At 36.7% G+C, this 19,136-nt stretch overlaps 1 protein-coding gene across 5 annotated transcripts in view; it reads right to left on the bottom strand.

Annotated features, from left to right (window-relative positions):
• Positions 1-16,877, bottom strand: part of LOC121370619 (anoctamin-4-like) — a 112,740-nt gene extending 95,863 nt beyond the window's left edge. For all 5 annotated transcript variants that reach the window (XM_041495970.1, XM_041495971.1, XM_041495972.1 and 2 more), the window contains exons 1-2: positions 16,783-16,877; positions 11,947-12,126 (exon numbers count right to left, since the gene is read on the bottom strand). In XM_041495970.1, coding sequence (XP_041351904.1) covers positions 11,947-12,073 — 127 coding nt within the window. In that variant the 5' untranslated portion in view covers positions 12,074-12,126; positions 16,783-16,877. The remainder of the gene's footprint in view (positions 1-11,946; positions 12,127-16,782) is intronic.
• Positions 16,878-19,136: the final 2,259 nt, after the last annotated feature.

Here is a 19,136-nt window from a genome sequence, read left to right as displayed (position 1 = left end):
ATAATCTCTATTTATTACATGTATACACTGCTCAGCCTGCTGGTCACAACTACATGTTAAATTAATTGTTAAAACACTGAACCTCTTTGAGCATTTCAAACTTGCAGTTAATGTACATAACACTATCATGCAGGCCTATACATACCACATGTACCATGCTGTTATGCAAGACTACATATATTCTACATCTCACTGACAAAAAGCAATCTATTTGGTAATAGTCCAACATGCCCTGGAAGGATATCACTCAATGGAACTCCTTATTATACAAGTTAGGAATTAATTACTGGTAGGTGTTCCCATTGAACAACATGTTTGCCAAATACCAGGAATAATTCTTATTAGTCCCCTACCTGTCCAACCGGAGGGGACTATAGGTTTCATCTCCGTCCATCTATCTGTTTGTCTGTCCGTCTGTCCCACATATATTTTCCGGATGTTTTAAAGTAAAGTTTGTTTTATTTAACGACGCCACTAGAGCACATTGATTTTTTATCTTATCATCGGCTATTAGACGTCAAACATATGGTCATTCTGACACTTTTTTTTAGAGGAAACCCGCTGTTGCCACATAGGCTACTCTTTTATGACAGACAGCAAGGGATCTTTTATTTGTGCTTCCCACAGGCAGGATAGCACAAACCATGGCCTTTGTTGAACCAGTTATGGATCACTGGTCGGTGCAAGTGGTTTACACCTACCCATTGAGCCTTGTGGAGCACTCACTCAGGGTTTGGAGTCGGTATCTGGATTAAAAATCCCATGCCTCGACTGGGATCCGAACCCAGTACCTACAAGCCTGTAGACCGATGGCCTAACCACGATGTCACAGAGGCCGGTTCCTGATGTTTTTTGCAGAAGGCTTTGAGATATTGAGCTAAACTTATGTGTATAGTTTCATCATGTACTGTTACAGATCAAGTTTGACTTTCATGACAATTTACCAATTTTTGATGGAGTTATGGCCCTTGAACTTAGGAGATGTGAAAATGTGTTTTCCAGACATTTTTTTCAAAAGACCTATAGATATTGAGCTGAAACTTTGTGTATAGGTTTATCACATAGACCTACTGTTACAGATCAAGTTTGACTTTCATGGCGATTTACCCATTTTTAACAGAGTTATGGCCCTTGAACTTAGGAGATGTAAAAAAAAAAAAAATCAAAATTTTTGCAATGCCTGAAGATATCAAGATGAAATTTTGTATATAGCTTTATCATTTGTATATAGCTTTACAGATTAAGTTGAAGTTGAGTGGTGATTTACCCAGTTTTCAGAGTTATGGCCCTTGAATTTAGGAGATACAAAAAATTGTTGGGCCCGGTTGGGGACATGTATTGCTTTAGCAGTACTATCAAAATGCTTGTTCATTCAGATATCTGTAAATTATTTGGTAATTTAATTAAAATTCTTATAATTCAAATAAGATTACCACAAAGTAAACTGTAAACAAATAAGCAAACAGTGACCATACGAAAAGACCTACAATGTAGGTAACCAGTGTCTCCATGAGTACTCTAGCAAGGACTCTAGTACCGTACAGGCGACACAATGAAGAGCATTACTTTCAGCAGTAACTAATCAGTGATCAACCTATCAACCTATCAAATACACGGACATGATTTGGCTATTCATGTTCAGCACTGGAATTAAGATGCATAAATGCTATTTTACTGTATTCCTTAGTCTCATTATCATCTAGTGAAAGTGTCGGGTACTCGGGTTTTGGTCGAGTTTGACCCTCGAGTACTCGAGTCAAATATTTTGTGGTGTAGGAAGGTGCCAAAAAGTTGGGGGGGGGGGGGGGGGTCACACATATATAAATCATCACTGCTGCTACTGGATCAAGAAAAGTGTGTGTGTGTGTGGGGGGGGGGGGGCACATGCTCCCTTCCCCCAGCTTTCTACACCAGTGAGGCCCTACAGGTAACTGACTGCACACTGGTATATATAGTTAGAGAATATGCAGTTATGTCTTGCTGAATCAGACGTGTACTAATTTCCAATATGCCTGCCATCCATTGGCGGCAATAGTAATATCCGCCATTCGTTTATTTAGGCCGCAATCCAAAATCACAAGTCATGCCATCGTCTTGAACTAACAGAGTAATCAGGTTCATTGTCGTTTACAAGACATTTTCGAAGTACTTGTACCCTGCAAATCTTAGGTACCATCCCTTCTTATAAGTGCAACCAGCTCTACCGATTCCCTCCATCCCTTTCCTGAATACTGGAGACCATTGCTAGCACGTTCTGTTTCTGTCAAACTGACTGTCTCTTGTTTCTCTTTTTTACACACACACACACACATACACACAAACCTACATGTACTCGAGTATCTCACAGACATGCAAACCTACATGTACTCAAATATCTCACAGACATGCAAACCTATATGTACTCGAGTATCTCACAGACATGCAAACCTACATGTACTCGAGTATCTCACAGACATGCAAACCTACATGTACTCGAGTATCTCACAGACACGCAAACCTACATGTACTCGAGTATCTCACAGACACGCAAACCTACATGTACTCGAATATCTCACAGACACGCAAACCTACATGTACTCAAATATCTCACATACACACAAACCTACATGTACTCAAGTATCTCACATACACACAAACCTACATGTACTCAAGTATCTCACAGACACACAAACCTACATGTACTCCAGTATCTCACAGACACACAAACCTACATGTACTCGAATATCTCACAGACACGCAAACCTACATGTACTCAAATATCTCACATACACACAAATCTACATGTACTCGAATATCTCACAGACATGCAAACCTACATGTACTCGAGCATCTCACAGACACACAAACCTACATGTACTCGAGTATCTCACAGACATGCAAACCTACATGTACTCGAGTATCTCACAGACATGCAGACCGGGCTAGCTCTGGCACTCGCCAAATTCACCAATTGCGAATTCTGAAAGCAGTTGGCGAATTTTATTTGAGTTTTTGGCGAAATAATTTCATGTAATAATGGACTTTTTTCTAAAGAAAATAACTGACAATTTCTGCAAATTTTTTAAGTTTAATAGACAATTTGGCAAATTATTTTGCTCACCCACAGCTAGCCCTGCAAACACACACAAGCTCACACACACACACCCATATATACTACACAAAGCTGCTTGAGACACAATCAGAATATCAAATGTAGCACATGTGTCAAAGAAAAGTACTTATATTTCTTGCTCAGGCAGTCTATACAAATGAATATTAACCTGAAAAGTCACTTGTAGCCCTATTAATATCTGATGCAACAAGCAGTTAACAGACAAATAGAACACAAAGGAAGAGCAACAATCTACACATCTGAAAGTTACACCCACATTACACATGTATAGTGATGTATATTCAGTAATGTGTATTTATATCAATTATATTATACTTGTACTGAACAGGTATGACAAGCTGCTGTAAGAAGACTGTAACAGGTGCACAATAACCTGTATACAGCCATGTACTTGACACCAATTCACTTTGAACAATATACACAAATGGTAACATCAATGAAGTATATATATTAATAGACTCCCATCATATGTGGTCATGTGGGATAGAAAACGTACACCCGAGATGATGGAAATTTCTACCAGGGATGAGGCTTGCATGGCTTTTTCTCCCATCCATTTGATAAATAAACCATTATTTTACACGAACAAAGATAGCTGAAAAAGTAACTTATTTATTGGACCATTTTATTATAAATAAACTACACTATCATATTTGCTGCATCTGTTTTATGTGTTAAATATAATTTAACACTACAAATTAACACTACAAACTGACACAACAACTTTTATAAAACTGTACACAATTCCAGCTCATAACTGGGGGGGGGGGGGGGGGGGGTGTAGGGGAGGATAGTGATATAAAAAACAAAAGTTTGTGTAACATTATCCATTTATATACAGAACAGTAGAAATCTTTTACTGCAGTCATTTAACTTTTAAGGTTTGTTTTGCAGCTTGGGGTCCAATTTGGGTGGCTGTTGGCCATGTTAGACTTTTGTGTCAAGTAATACAGAGCATTAGTTAACACTGGGCCACTTAAGACAGGTGACCGCTGAATACAGGTGTCTGCTTAGGCAGGTTTAACTTTATACTTGAAGCCAGTCGGTAGCAGATGATCATGCAATGGTGAAATTCCTTACATTCTCCGACTAGGCTCAGACAGTACATCCAGAGAGCGGAGACTAACATATATACATGTGCATTACCATACCACTATCTCAGAGCTCTGGAAGGCTGCTACACTGTAGAGTAATTTATATGCCAGTTTTATCTCCATGTTCTAAAGTGGGCTAAACCGCTAACAGGTGTGTCTTTCATGTAAACAAACCACAGTGCTGATTATCTGAGCCAGGGGTCTGGTCACTTAGATACAGGTATAATCTCACAGCATCTGCATTAATGTTGGGAGTCACTCTTTGCCATCCTAGGAGAATGTTTTATTTAACGACATACTCAACACATTTTATTTACGGTTATATGGCATCAAACATATGGTTAAGGACCAAACAGATATTGAGAGAGAAAACCTGCTGTTTCCACTTCATGGGCTACTCTTTTCGATTAGCAGCAAGGGATCTTTTATATGCACCATTCCACAAACAGAGTAGTACATACCACGGCCTTTGATATGCCAGTTGTGGTGCACTGGCTGGAATGAGAAATAGCCCAATGGGCCCACCGATGGGGATCGATCCCAGACCGACCGCGCATCGAGTGAGCACTTTACCACTGGGCTACGTCCCGCACCTTGTTTGCTATCCTAATGCAAAATACAACTACATATACAGTTTTAATAAAATGTTCTACATCAAGCATATGCAAATTCAACAATAGCTTACTGATAATTTGAAAAAGGGCTAAGAGTAAAAAAGTAACATTCCATAGCTGGTGATTAACAAATCAAGTGCTCTAGTGGTGTCATTAAACAAAACAAACTTTAACCTTTTTTATTATTATTCACAAATGAAATAAAAAAAATAACATATGACTAGGACTGATAGATTATCAACTAATTTTACACAAATGGTAAATTACCTGTACATGCAGTTAAGATAATTCTTAAATAGAATGGGGCAGTGATGGGGTAATCGTAATCAGTAATCGTAATCAATTGTAATCGATTACATGTTTTCATGTAATTGCAATCATAATCGATTACATTGTTTGAGAATGTCATGTAATCGCAATCGTAATCGATTACATTGCTAATGTACTTATAATCAGCGATTACTTTCATGATTACTTATAATTATTTACTAAACTTAGATGTGTTTAGCATCAACTCCAGTAACAGTGCCTATAGTTAGAAGCAGTACTGGTCAGTCAGTAGAACTGATCTCCCATTGTCTACTACTCTCATAGTAGAACTATTATTTGCCTTGAGAAACAGGGGATCATAACGTCTGGATTATCAAATGAATGTTAACCACGGGGTGAAGACACACATTCACATAATGGTATCTATCGTGTTTACGTTTACTATAAAACCACTTGAATGAATACAGTGTTCTAGCTAGCAATATATAAAAGGGCGCTGAACCATGCCCCCGTTTTGTGTCCTAATTCATTGCCGTAAAAAAAATGAATAATATATATATATTTGTTTTTATAATAAAACACTTGCGTTCCTCTGAATGCATATACAGCATTATCACGGGTCTAAATTCAACTAAGAAACGCTTGACAATATCTCGTTTTGTCACAGGTGTGAAAGTCCACCAATGGTACCGTGGCAAACTTTCTTTTCTTTTGTTAGTGGTTATGACTGCAGACGGGCAGCCAGCCAGTCGTATCAAGCTTGATTCCATGGGCAGTCATCCTCACCCTGTCGCAGACACAACCACAACCACAAATAACGTAACTAATTAAGCAAACACCCAGTTGAAAGTAGTCTATCACGATAAACGTTGGTTTATTTTCCTTTAAAATAGCTTAAAATATAAATACGTCTGATAAAAATTCCCGAAAGCTGATTTTAATAGATGTTCTACGAAACGCGGCGCTTCTAATGATAACACAATAAACACACCCAGACCAAGATACTTGTAATTTTCACTGATACAATTGGATCCTTATAATATGGCTGCAAATTGATTCATTAATAATAGTCATTTTTAGAATGTCAATTAAATGCAATGAGCAACTTATGCGCATGTATATGTATGCAGATATCAATTTAATTATTTATTTACTTGTTTGTTCTTTTCTTTCGTTCTTTATTTCTTTGTTTATAGATTTAAAAAAAAAAAAAAATTGATGGTATTAAATGGTATACGTTCTAAAAACAATTAAAAACCCAACAAGTAATATAGTGATCAGACAGTTTGCAATTACTAATTATGGCTTATTTCAATAATATAACAAAATATATATGCTATGCATTGATACAATAATTATACCTATGGTTATGGGTACCTTTTCGTCAATAATCCAAATTTAAGAATAATAAATGTGGTTTTGTAAACTGATTCCCTCCCTGCAGTATACATATGTTTATAAATCTTTGAAATAATTTAATAAATAATCAAAAATTATGCATTATGTCTTTCAATGAATAAAATCAGTATGGTTGTAAAATAAAGTGCATAACTTCATGGTGGTAACATCATATCATTATTTGTGTTGATTTGTGGAAATGTAATCATGATTGTAATCATGATTGCTAGACAATGTATTCGCAATCATAATCGATTACTTTCAATTATCTTGTAATCATAATCATAATCGTAATTGTTATTTTAAAGAAATTGTAATCGATTATTTTTGTCCAAGTAATTGCCCCATCTCTGATATATATATATATATATATATATATATATATATTTATCGTATAATATCTTACATTTTCAGTGCAATCAAAGTATGTGATATTTTTCAGGTCACATACACTAAGAATTTGATAACTTTGCAAATTAGATGTAAATTAGTCGAGGTCTCGGCACTGGGTTTATTGACATTTAAGCAAACGTACTTGGGTGAGACTCCATGATTGACGTATGCATTCATAGTCATCAAATAAAAACATTTTAATGGTAATTTGACACTGAAAGCTGTCCAGCATTCAGAAAACAAAAAACGTTAGGCATAACTTTATTTTGATGTAAGGACATCCAAAATGACGTCATTCGAGTTATATATATATATATATATATATATATATATATATTGTATATTGTATATTTGCTGCATGTCAGTATCCATTTCAAGTGTTGAAATAATATGTACAGGTAGATGTTCAGGGCCCCAGAATGAGTCACTTTATAGGAGCCATTGCTAATTAACTATTTGTTTCTAGATGTCTGTCTTACTGTCTTATCAAAAATATGGTAGCCAGTGGCTACTTAAGGCAACCAGTTATTTCAACCCCTGCATTTATATACAAAGCCAGTGCACCACGACTGGTACATCAAAGGCAGTGGTTTGTGCTATCCTATCTATGGGATGGTGCACACAAACGATCCCTGGCTGCCAACTGAAAAGAGTAGCTCATGAAGTGGCGACAGCGGGTTTCCTCCTTCAATATCTGTGTGCTCCATAACCATATATAACCGCAAACAAAATGTGTTGAGTGTGCGTCATTAAATAAAACATTTCCTTCCTTATATACAACTCATGATATATGTACATGTCATGTACAGAAAGTGACAAAGCCTTTATAAAAATGTATATATTCTATTGTGTATAGTTATGTTGTAATGCTGTATGTAGTCATATATATATAGAGGGACTGACACAGAAGTTATACACATGTATAATTCTCAAGTGAATAGATAGTGCAATGCACTCTATAATCATGTTTTATATTATCTAGTGTACACATACACACACAAATGTATATGTACATGTATAAATTGCATCTGAGCAAGAAAAACTAAAGGTAAAAATTAAGTTAGCAATGTACTGACAATTTAAACCTGTAAATAGCAGTCACTTACATAACTATTAAGGAAATATCAACATGCGACCTCTTAAAACAGATATTGCTGCTTGACAAAGGTCAATGTATTCTAGATACATGTATTATACAAATTTATATATGATAAGGCAGAATAAAACGGCTTCTTAAAACATGTGGTTGCTGTTAGAGAAGAAGTTTGTTTTGTTTAATGACACCACTGGAGCACATTGATTAATTAATTATCAGCTATTGGATGTCAATGGTTATTCTGACTCACAGTCATCAGAGGAAACCCGCTACACTTTTCCTAATGCAGCAAGGGATCTTTTATATGCAGTTCCCCACAGACAGGAAAGCACATACCACGGCCTTTGTCCAGTTGTGGTGCACTGGTTGGAACAAGAAAAAACTCAATCAGTTGAATGGATCCACCGAGGTGGTTCGATCCTGTGACGCAAGCACCTCAAGCAAGCACTCAACTGACTGAGCTAAATCCCGCCCCTTACTGCTAGAGATGTTCACTTTAGAACGTTTCACTGTGAGAAAATGAATATCAACAATAGTGGACCATAATGTACTTAAAATAAGGCATACGACTCCCATGTATATACACAAACACCGCATTGAAATGTGTAAATGTCAAACTCATTAGTGTATCGCTACAAACTGAGCTGTAAGGACCAAGTTAATGTTTATGTAATGTGAAGTATTCCCTATGTCATAATATTGTGACTGTTGTCTTCAAGTCCATACACATGTATTTATTTTGTCAACTGATGGGGGAAAACAGATCGACATAAATGGGCAATGGGCAACTATATTAACGTGCCCCTATCCACAAGGGTTCAGGAACGCCTGCCCCGGATCTAGCCTCTGACTTCGCCAGTGACCACCTCCGGGGGGGGGGGGGGGGGGGGGGGGGGGGATTGACATAAACAAACATATACTACACGCAGCCTACTTTTATACACATGTACTGATCCATGAGCTCTCAGCCATTAAACTGGATAAATGAGCTGTAATTAAATACTAGGTTAATGAGTCACACATTAAGCCTGGATGGTAGATACACATGTACTGGTAGTTTTAGAACACTTTACAACATGATTGTACAAATATTCGGATAACTGCCGATGACAGTATCCATCAATCAGTTAGAATTATATGAAATTAAGAAAATGTGAGTTATTATTATGTTCACTGGGTTGCAGGGCTAGCTTTGGGTGAGCAAAACAATTCACCAAATTGTCTATTAAACTTTAAAAATTCCAGAAATTGTCAGTTATTTTCTTTAAAAAATGTCAATTATTACATGAAATTATTTCGCCAAACTAAAATAAAACTCGCCAATTGCTTTTAAAATTCACAATTTGGCGAGTGCCAGAACTAGCCCTGGCCCGGATGGACCCTATAAATTATAAATAGCTCACCAGGGCTTGAACTTAAGGATTTGTTCCCCCACAAGAATTTTAAGAAGAATTTCCATGGGTGAAACAGCCCACTGACAGCAATTTTGAACATGCAATTTTTTTTTTAAAGCAAATAAACATGACTGAAAGGTTATGTTGCTCAATGTAGACATATTTCCAATGTGCAAATGTTAAATACTGGCACCAGTAGTATACATTTGCAGGGGCAGCAATAGACAGACCAGGCTGCGAACCCAGTACCAACCAGCCTATATCTGATAGCTTAACCACGACACCATAGAGACCGGTTATCATCATTAACAGTCAAATATGTATTTACATGGGATTTTGTTTTTTGTTTTTTGTTTAACAACACCACTAGAGCACACTGATTTATTAATCATCGGCTACAAATGTACTAGATGTCAAACATTTGGTAATTTTTACATATAGTCTCAGAGAGGAAACCTGCTACATTTTTCCATTAGTAGCGAGGGATCTTTTATATGCACCATTCCACAGACTGGACAGCACATACCACGGCCTTAGATATACCAGTCGTGGTGCACTGGCTGGAACAAGAAATAGCCCAATGTGCCCACTGAGGGGGATCGATCCCAAACCGACCACACATCAAGTAAGCACTTTACAACTGGGCTACGATATTTACATGTAACTATACTGGTATAAAGTAATGATACATAATGTACTATTAAACTCACTCCGTCACTGGTCATATTTTATACTTGTAAATGGACCAAAACAACTGGCGCTGTCTGTCAACGACCAGGGTTATGTGACCTGTACAAACACATATGTGCACTAGTTAACTGCATGGACTGGACCTGGTAGTGGGAATTAGAAGCCATTACCAGCAGCCAGCTTTGGGTGAGCAGAAAATGTTGCCATGTTATTTATTAAACTAAAAAATTGCAAAAACCCATCATTATTTTCCAACAAAATATTAATCATTACCTACATAAAAAAATCAAAAAAATCAGATTATAATAAAATTTGCCAGATGTTTTCAAAATTTGCAAATAGCAAATGTGGTGAGTGTGAGAGTTATAGACCAGCACCAGCCTTAAACTTGATAAAACATTAACCTCTGCATCATCAAGGTCATGCAGTGTTAATGTTTTTATGCAGTGTCTCCACAGACTTGAAATGAAAATAAAGGACATAAAGCCAAAGACTTTATTTGCAGAAGTCGGGGGGGGGGGGGGGGGGGGGGGGGGGGGGGGGGGGGGGAGAGTTCGACAGGGGGTGGGATGTCCCCCTTTTCGTCTATTGAAATTTCTGGAAAAAACTAGTGACCTGAGATGCATTCTGACAGCATCTAGAGAAACCCTGAAGAAATCTGTCCACAATCTATAAGATTTTAACAAGATATTGTATTAAATTATAACATAACATACTATAAGTCAAAAATTTAACAGCTGTTTTATTTTAATAAATGGCCTCCTCTTTTACCCCTCATAGCCATTCCATCCTCCCCTACATGTACTTCATTAATACCTATATGATACACAGTACATTATATTATTACCTTTTATCACAGAACCAAACAATGTATTCACTTGACTTGACTTGAAGTTTTTAACATGCTCCTAATAATACTAGTAGTCCTATACCACAAAGGTTTCGAGCATGTCTATCCCAAGTCCTGTCTCTGGATGCTAGTGGCTTGACTCGGGGCAGAAACTTTAAGGGACAATTTTGATTTTAATATAATATTTTAATTTATTTGCGAGTTTCCTAAAATAATATCACTATAAATATAAAATTCTAATATTTATTTAAATTTTGTCGCATTTGATTGGGCTGTACGAATTATAAACTATTATAATTTAAAATTTAAATTTATTTATAATTACTTGCCCTAAGTCTATTCCAATGTATTCAATGTAACCAGCAAGTTAATTACAACATAGTACATAATGATAATTATCATATTTTCCTCTGTGACTACTTTATAATATTTGCACTACTTATTGAAAGCCTAGTAATATGATGCTACATGAAAGTACATAAAAATGCAGACAATCTCCTTTTTTCTAAAAAAGGAGATTTGTCCAAAAAAAAAGGAGGAAATTATAAAAGAGATCTACCGTAACAGAATCATGAAATAAAGGAGATTCTTTGAAATAAAGAAGACATGGACACACTGCTATGGCAAGTCATGTAAATACTTCAGTTCTGAAAACACTCTTGGCAGGTGGTGCAGGATATAGTTTAGTGGTAGAATGCTCACCTGGAATTGCTGGAAGTGATATAAGTAAAGAATTGATCACGTTCAATATTTTCAGCCTAGCATCAGACATCAAATAGCAATAGTTTCCAATGTGTTGAGGTGTTGATAAACAAATATTAATTTGAGTGAGCTCTGTTGCTATATACATTGGGCAACCCCTGCAATTGCCCACGGCAATCGGCAATGCCGTGAAGATTCCATGGAGGTTTTAGTTCTCCACGACACATTTTTGGCTCGACTATTCAGGTGTTTTTTTCCAATATGTTTTTTCGTGCAAAATGTTCTTAATTGCAGGGGTTGATTGTGTGTTGAATGTTCTATAGCATCACTTACCATTGTTACCTGCTTCCATGTTCTGCAGCTCAAATCCAATGGGATTGACAGGCTTTGCTGCCGGTGCCTGGCCTCCAACTGAAATCCTGGAGATGTGGCCCCCTGACTGAGGCTGTGAATTATCCATTGCCTAACTTTGAGACCACATCCAAAACAGGAATCTGTTAATACCGTGATCGTCTGCAATGAAGAAATACAATGTACAGTGAAACCTCTCAAAACTGCACCCTCTGTAAACTGGAATTCCTTCAAAACTGGACATTTTTTCTTGGCCCCTTTTTAAATATCTGTACAAAAGAGAACCTCTCTAAACCGGATACCTCCTACAACCAGAATTGTTACTTGGTCCAGAGGGTGTACAGTTTAGAGGAGTTTCACTATATATATTTTAATGTATATATGAATGCATATACAATGTATTGTAAACCAGATTAATATTTTGACATATTTCTCCATGAATACACACCTTAAGTAGCACATCTTTGTGATGAGTATATTCTTCAAATGACCCTTTGTATCTAAATGTTTATAATATATGCAATGAAAATAATGCGTATGTATATATTTCATATCTTAAGATTGGGCGTGAATGAACTGAAATTTATATGCACACATTTTTTTCCCTAGTTTACAGTATAGCATAGAATGTTACTGGCTTGAATTACTGTCAGTCAATATATGGCTATGTTCAAACCAAGAACAAAGTCCTGGGTTTTTCTTCTATTAAACCTTTTAATTACATACATCATGTAAGAGCTGGTAAGCTGCTTAAAGATTAAGTACCCCAGGTTTCAAATATTAGCCTTTCTTCTAACAATTTCAATGAAATGAACTAACACTATAATCAAACAGACAACCTTGACAAATCATGCCGTTTTACTTTTTAAAATCACTACTCTAACCAATAGCCGATGTGTATTTTTGTGCTGGCGTGTCATTAAACATTCATTCATTCACTACTCTAATCATGTATGAATGTGGGCACCTTTTTTTCACTTGACGTACGAGATAAATCTGACTGATCATTATTTTACAGAAGAGCCTGACAACATCCTAAAGCATATAGTTCAAACTAGAGATGGGATGTGGTCCAGTGGTAAAGTGCTAGTGTGGTCAGTCTACGACTGATCCCCATCAGTGGGCCTATTTGGCTATTTCTCGTTTCAGTCAATGCTTCACTAATGGTGTAACTAAGCCCATGATATGTACTATCCTGTCTTTCGGATGTTGCTTGTATAATAGATCCCTTGCTGCTCATCGAAATGAGTAGACCATGGAGTGGTGACAGCAGGTATCCTGTCTAATTATTACTGTGGCACTTAATCATGTCTGATGCCATATAACCAAAGTTAAAATTTGGGCCTAACACATTTTTGTATAGATCTCTTTAAGTTCAAGGGCCATAACTTTGGAAAAAAAAAAATCAAATTTCAAAGCCTGATCTGTAAAGTCCTCTACATAATAAAGCTATCCATAAAATTTCAGCTTAATATCATTGTAAATGTATATTAATTTAGTACAAGCTTTCAATCAACTACACTCAGTAACATGTTTCCAATTATCGGACCGACCCAAAGTTTAACCTGCTGACCGTAATTACCGGACCGGTGGCATCGTGGTTAAGCCATCGGACACAAGGCTGGTTGGTACAGGGTTCGCAGCCCGGTATCGGCTCCCACCCAGAGCGAGTTTTAATGACACTAAGGCCACTACACCCTCTTCTCTCTCACTAACAATTAACAACTAACCCACTGTCCAGGAAAGGCAGCCCAGATAGCTACGGTGTGTTCCCAGGACAGTGTGCTTGAACCTTAATTGGATATAAGCATGGACGTAAATTGAAATGAATGACCGTAATCTTTCTTTCTTTCTTTTTGTAATTACCAAACAATGATATGTAACAATTACTTTGGTGGAATGCATGGTGATCAATTTAGCATATAAAATGAGTTTCCAAAATAAAATGTGTTTTTTTTTTACCTACATACATGTACATTCCCCCCCCCCCCCCCCCCCAGCATACACATACGTAATATATATTTACCAATTCTATTTGGCCTCATTAGATCATATCATACTTGAAAACCATGTGTCAATAGAGGTTTACTATTACTGTTTTAAATAATAGCACTTAAAACTATGTTAAACCTGTCAACAGTGTCACACAGATTTGTACATCCATATTGAAATGCTCAAATGGATTAATCTACTGGAGAAATATAGAACTGAAGACAGAAAAGGTAAAAGTAAATCCACACAAGTTATACTTTATTAGATTGTTTTGTATTTAAAGATCTCACAATTCACTGTACTTGTTTACAAAATACAATTGGATATATTGACAGCAGAAATAAGGTGTAAACAAAGCTTTAAATAGCAGTATGGTTACCCTGTGCAAAAACTGAAACTTGAAAGTCAAGATATAATCATAAAAATTGTTTTTAAAATTAAAATAGGTAAATGTTTTGAAAACTTACATACATGTACATATAAGTATATGTTTATGTCTTTTTTTGTTCATGTTCAGTTTGTAATTTGATAGTACAGTGAAACCCCTCTAAACCGGACACCCTCAGGACCAAGTAAAATATCTGGTTTTAAGAGGTATCCAGTTTAGAGAGGTTGTCTTCTGTACCAATATTTAAAAGGGGGCCACAAAAACTGTCCGGTTTTGAGGGAATTCCGGTTGTTTTTAAAATTAAAATAGGTAAATGTTTTGAAAACGTACATATAAGTATATAAGTATATGTTTATGTCTTTTTTTGTTCATGTTACATTTGTAATTTGATAGTACAGTAAAACTCCTCTAAACCGGACACTCTCGGTACAATGTAAAATGCCTGATTTTAAGAGGTATTCAGTTTAGAGAGGTTGTCTTCTGTACCAATATTTAAAAGGGGGCCACAAAAACTGTCCGGTTTTGGGGGAATTTCGGTTTACAGAGGGTCCGGTTTTGAGTGGTTTCACTGTGTTATTAACACCGATTTAGGAAACAGTGAAAGACTAATTCAATAACTGGTTGTGTGGGTCTGTCTAATATATATTTGATATTTGGTGTCAGAAGTGGAGCATATATCGAAAAATTAAAAATAATAAAATTAATCATCTCATCCATAATGATTTATGTTATGATTAAGAACTATGTAATGAACAGTATATATGTCAAGACTAAAATACTGCACAGGTACAGGAAGGTGCCAAAATGTGGAGGGCACACACACATACTATATATATAAAAATTTAGAATGGTAACTATTTCACATTTTGTTGCCTACATGTCACTGAACAAATAGGCTGGTCTTCGTTAGGGCAGGAGCAGGACATAGCCCAGTGGTAAAAGCGCTCGCTTGATGCGCAGTCGGTTTAGGATCGATCCTCTGTTGTGGGCCCATTGGGCTATTTCTTGTTCCAACCAGTGCTTCACAGCTGGTGTAACAAAGGCTGTGGTGTGTACTATTTTGTCTGTGGGATGGTGCATATAAAAGATCCCTTGCTGCTAATTGAAAAGAGTAGCCCATGAAGTGGCAACAGCAGGTTTCCTCTATCAATATAGCCTATGTGTGGTCCTTAACCATATGTCTGACACCATATAACCGTAAATAAAATGTGTTGAGTGTGTCGTTAAATAAAACATTTCTTTCTTTGTTAGGGCAGGACGTAGCCCAGTGGTAAAGTGCTCGCTTGATGTGCAGTCGGTTTAGGATCGATCCCTGTCTGTGAGCCCATTGGGCTATTTCTCGTTCCAGCCACTCCTCCACAACTGGTATTTCAAAGGCCGTGGTATGTACTATCCTGTCTGTGGGATGGTGCATATAAAAGATCCCTTGCTGCTAATCGAAAAGAGTGGTGACAGCGGGTTTCCTCTTTTTATATCTGTGTGGTCCTTAACCATATGTCTGATGCCATATAACCCTAAATAAAATGTGTTGAGTGCATAGTTAAATAACACATTTCCTTCCTTCATTAGGGAAAGTTAAAATTATTAAAAAAATTACTGTAATACATAGGGCACTAGCCCAACCCCTGCAAATGCCCACAGCAATCAGCAATGCCTTGGAGATTGCCGTGGAGTTTTTAATTCTCCGTGGCACGTTTTTGCCTTGCCTCAAGCTTGTTTCATAGGCATGTTTTTGTGGCCGTGAAAATTTTCTTAATTGCAGGGGTTGCTAGCCAAGGTTTCTATGACTTTCTTAAAGATTTGTCAAACGCTGATATTCCTTCTTCTCTCCTTCATGAAGAGACCCTTGGGGAGAGGAGTTTGGGATCACACATCTCACCCCTGCTACATGCAAATTTGGCAAGACATTCAAGCTTAGGTTTAGGGTTAAGGTTAGTGATAGTAGTAGCATGCATGCTGGAACGTTTGGAAATGTTTCGGCAAATTTTCTTTCTTTTTTGTTGATTTTTATTGTATTTTAATGTGAGCATGACCTGACCCCTTGAAAACGCTGAGTCTATAACTCCCCCCTCCCCACCCCCTCCCCCAATCTGCACATGCATCTAAGCTTTGGTAAACTTGTTTTAAAGTTAATATAAGACTTTATACATGTTTTCTTTCATATGATCATATATTATATACATATTTTAAATGCTTCGGGCAAGTCTACGCTTTTGATATCTTGATGAAGTAATTATAGCAAAACGCCCAGCAAAACTGAAATTTGGAAGACCGACTGACAGATTAACAATGATTAAGTAAAAACCGTAAACAGTCACAGTGCAGTAGGCCTATCTGTGGTCGAATTACCATCCTATGGGGAATATTTTTTCTATTAATTTAATCATTAATTTATCGATAACCATATTGTGTTACAGACTACCAAATACAGAACTTACCGTAAGCAGTTTTGCTCAACACTTCTCGTACGCCAAAAGCCTGAAAAACCAGTTAGAGTGGAGTTGTTTACAGTTTTTGTTCCCACCAATCTCTCGGTTTTATCGCGATAACGATACAATTCACCGCTAGGTGGAGCGTTTTCGAGTGTTGATTTCAATGTACTTTATCTGTTAGGACTTTTTGCGCAGCTTACTAAAAAAATTATATTTTAGTTTTATCTTACAATGAGTGATTTCAAAATTAATTTAACAAACGATTTTTTTTTTTTTTTTTAAACCAAGTCCGAACGGACATTAAGAAAAGTATTGACTTCATGTCGGACTATGTTGTATTATTTATGTTATGTAATCAGCTGATGAGTTGTAAAACTGAAGGCAAATAAAGAACTTGAACTTGGAGTGGTAACATTCTTGTAAATGTATTATCTGCCAGTGTTTTCATAGACGTACGGGCTCCTACGTTTGTAGGGGAACAGGCTGGCTTTTGCCCGAATCTGTGTGACAACATTTATTCATATTAGCATTATTATCACACAGCTATATCTGGTTGCAAACGAATCATTACATAATTTTACATGGATTATAATTAATTTTGATCCAAATACATGGTAAAAAGGTCTCAGGGTAGCTTATTTTTCCGAATATCTGTGTCATTTTTGCCCGAATTTGCGGTTTTGCTCCAGCACTAGTGGTGCAGTTGCCCCCTCCACCCTGCCACCTTGTCTCGTACGCTTATGTGTGTTTTCAAATCTAATCTAATGTATATCGTTTTAAAATGTTTTCCCATACACTTTCTTAATTTTACCAGTTCTTTGACACGCCGATGTGTTTTTGTTCTAGAGTGTCATTAAACATTCATTAATTCATTTTGTGCCCATGCAACAATTACCGTTTGTTTTTGTTTTTGTTTGGGGTTTTTGTTGTTTTTTTGTTGTTTTTGTTTGTTTGTTTGTTGTTGCTTTTTTTGCTTTTTTGGCATTATATTGAGTTGTGTTTTGTAAAGTAAAGTTTGTTTTGTTTAACGACAACACTAGAGCATATTGATTTATTAATCATCGGCTATTGGATATCAAACATGTTGTAATTTTGATATATATGTAGTCTAAGAGAGAAAAACCCTTTTTTTTATTCCATTAGTAGCCAGGACTATTTTATATGCACCATCCCACAGACAGGATAGCACATGTCACGGTCTTTGATATACCAGTCATAGTGCACTGGCTAGAACGAGAAATAGTCATGGTCCCACCGACGAGGATCGATCCTAGACCGACCGCGCATCAGGCGAGCACTTTACCACTGGACCACGTCCCGCCCTTAAAGGCGTAGACCCTAGTTTCAGCCCGTGAAAATGGGTACTAAGTTTAGTTAATCTACAAACTTGCAACACATATTTGAATAAGGTTAAAGCAGAGTGAATCTAAAGTCTGATGTTTAAACAAGAAAACAGCATTAAAAAATAACTAGAGCTTGTCTTAACAACAATTACTTCTCAAACGAACGTGCGTTTTTATAATTATCAAAAATGCATTTCGGAGTATTACAAAAACCTGGATGAAATGTTGTTTTGCTTCGGATGACCAGAACCACTTCAGGTGTACGAAAATTAACTAACGCATATTTTTGACTATTATAACCGTTTTTAATAACTTAAATCATACTTAGATTTTATTGTTTAGATTATCAATGTCCGTACATTCGTAGTGTTTTTGGTCATCCTGGTGTTTTTAATATCACAAAATGCATTAGTCATATTTTAAAAAAACGCACGTGTGTCTGAGAAGTAACAGTTATGGAGTCGAGTTTTAGTCTATTTTTAGAGGGTATTTCACCATTTCAAAGTCACAGACTCATGTTTCACTCAATTGCAACTCTATCCAAATGTGTTACAGGTTTGTAGAGTATTAGCTAAACTTAGTATTAATTTTCACGGATTAAAACTAGGGTATGTCCCTCTAATAGTGAAAAATACGTCGTAGTGTGTTTTGTTGATAAGCGTCAGTGTCTTCCATGAATATTTACACGATGTTTTATTGGTAATGTTTTCATTTTTATTTGATTGTTGTTTTTTTTTTGTTTTTTTTTTTGGGGGGGGGGGGGGGGGGGTCCCGTGCGGATGTGTAAGAACTGATCCTACATGTAGGCCTTACGAAACTGACGAACATACCACCCACACGTTGCTTGACTGAGTGTCCTCTGCGACCTCCTTTGTTAAGATAATCACGTAAAGGTGTGTTGGCGTGATAGCCAAAAGGAGCATGGGTACAGTTTTTATCTGAGGCTGGTGATGTTCCGGGTATATTCTCTCTAGCCACAAAATACCAATACCAATATCATTATTCCTTACACACCCG

This window comes from Gigantopelta aegis, chromosome 4, assembly GCF_016097555.1.
Source record: "Gigantopelta aegis isolate Gae_Host chromosome 4, Gae_host_genome, whole genome shotgun sequence".
Classification (NCBI taxonomy): Eukaryota; Metazoa; Mollusca; class Gastropoda; order Neomphalida; family Peltospiridae; genus Gigantopelta; species Gigantopelta aegis.
Note: the sequence above shows the minus strand (reverse complement) of the source record. Positions and strands in the feature narration are given on the sequence as shown.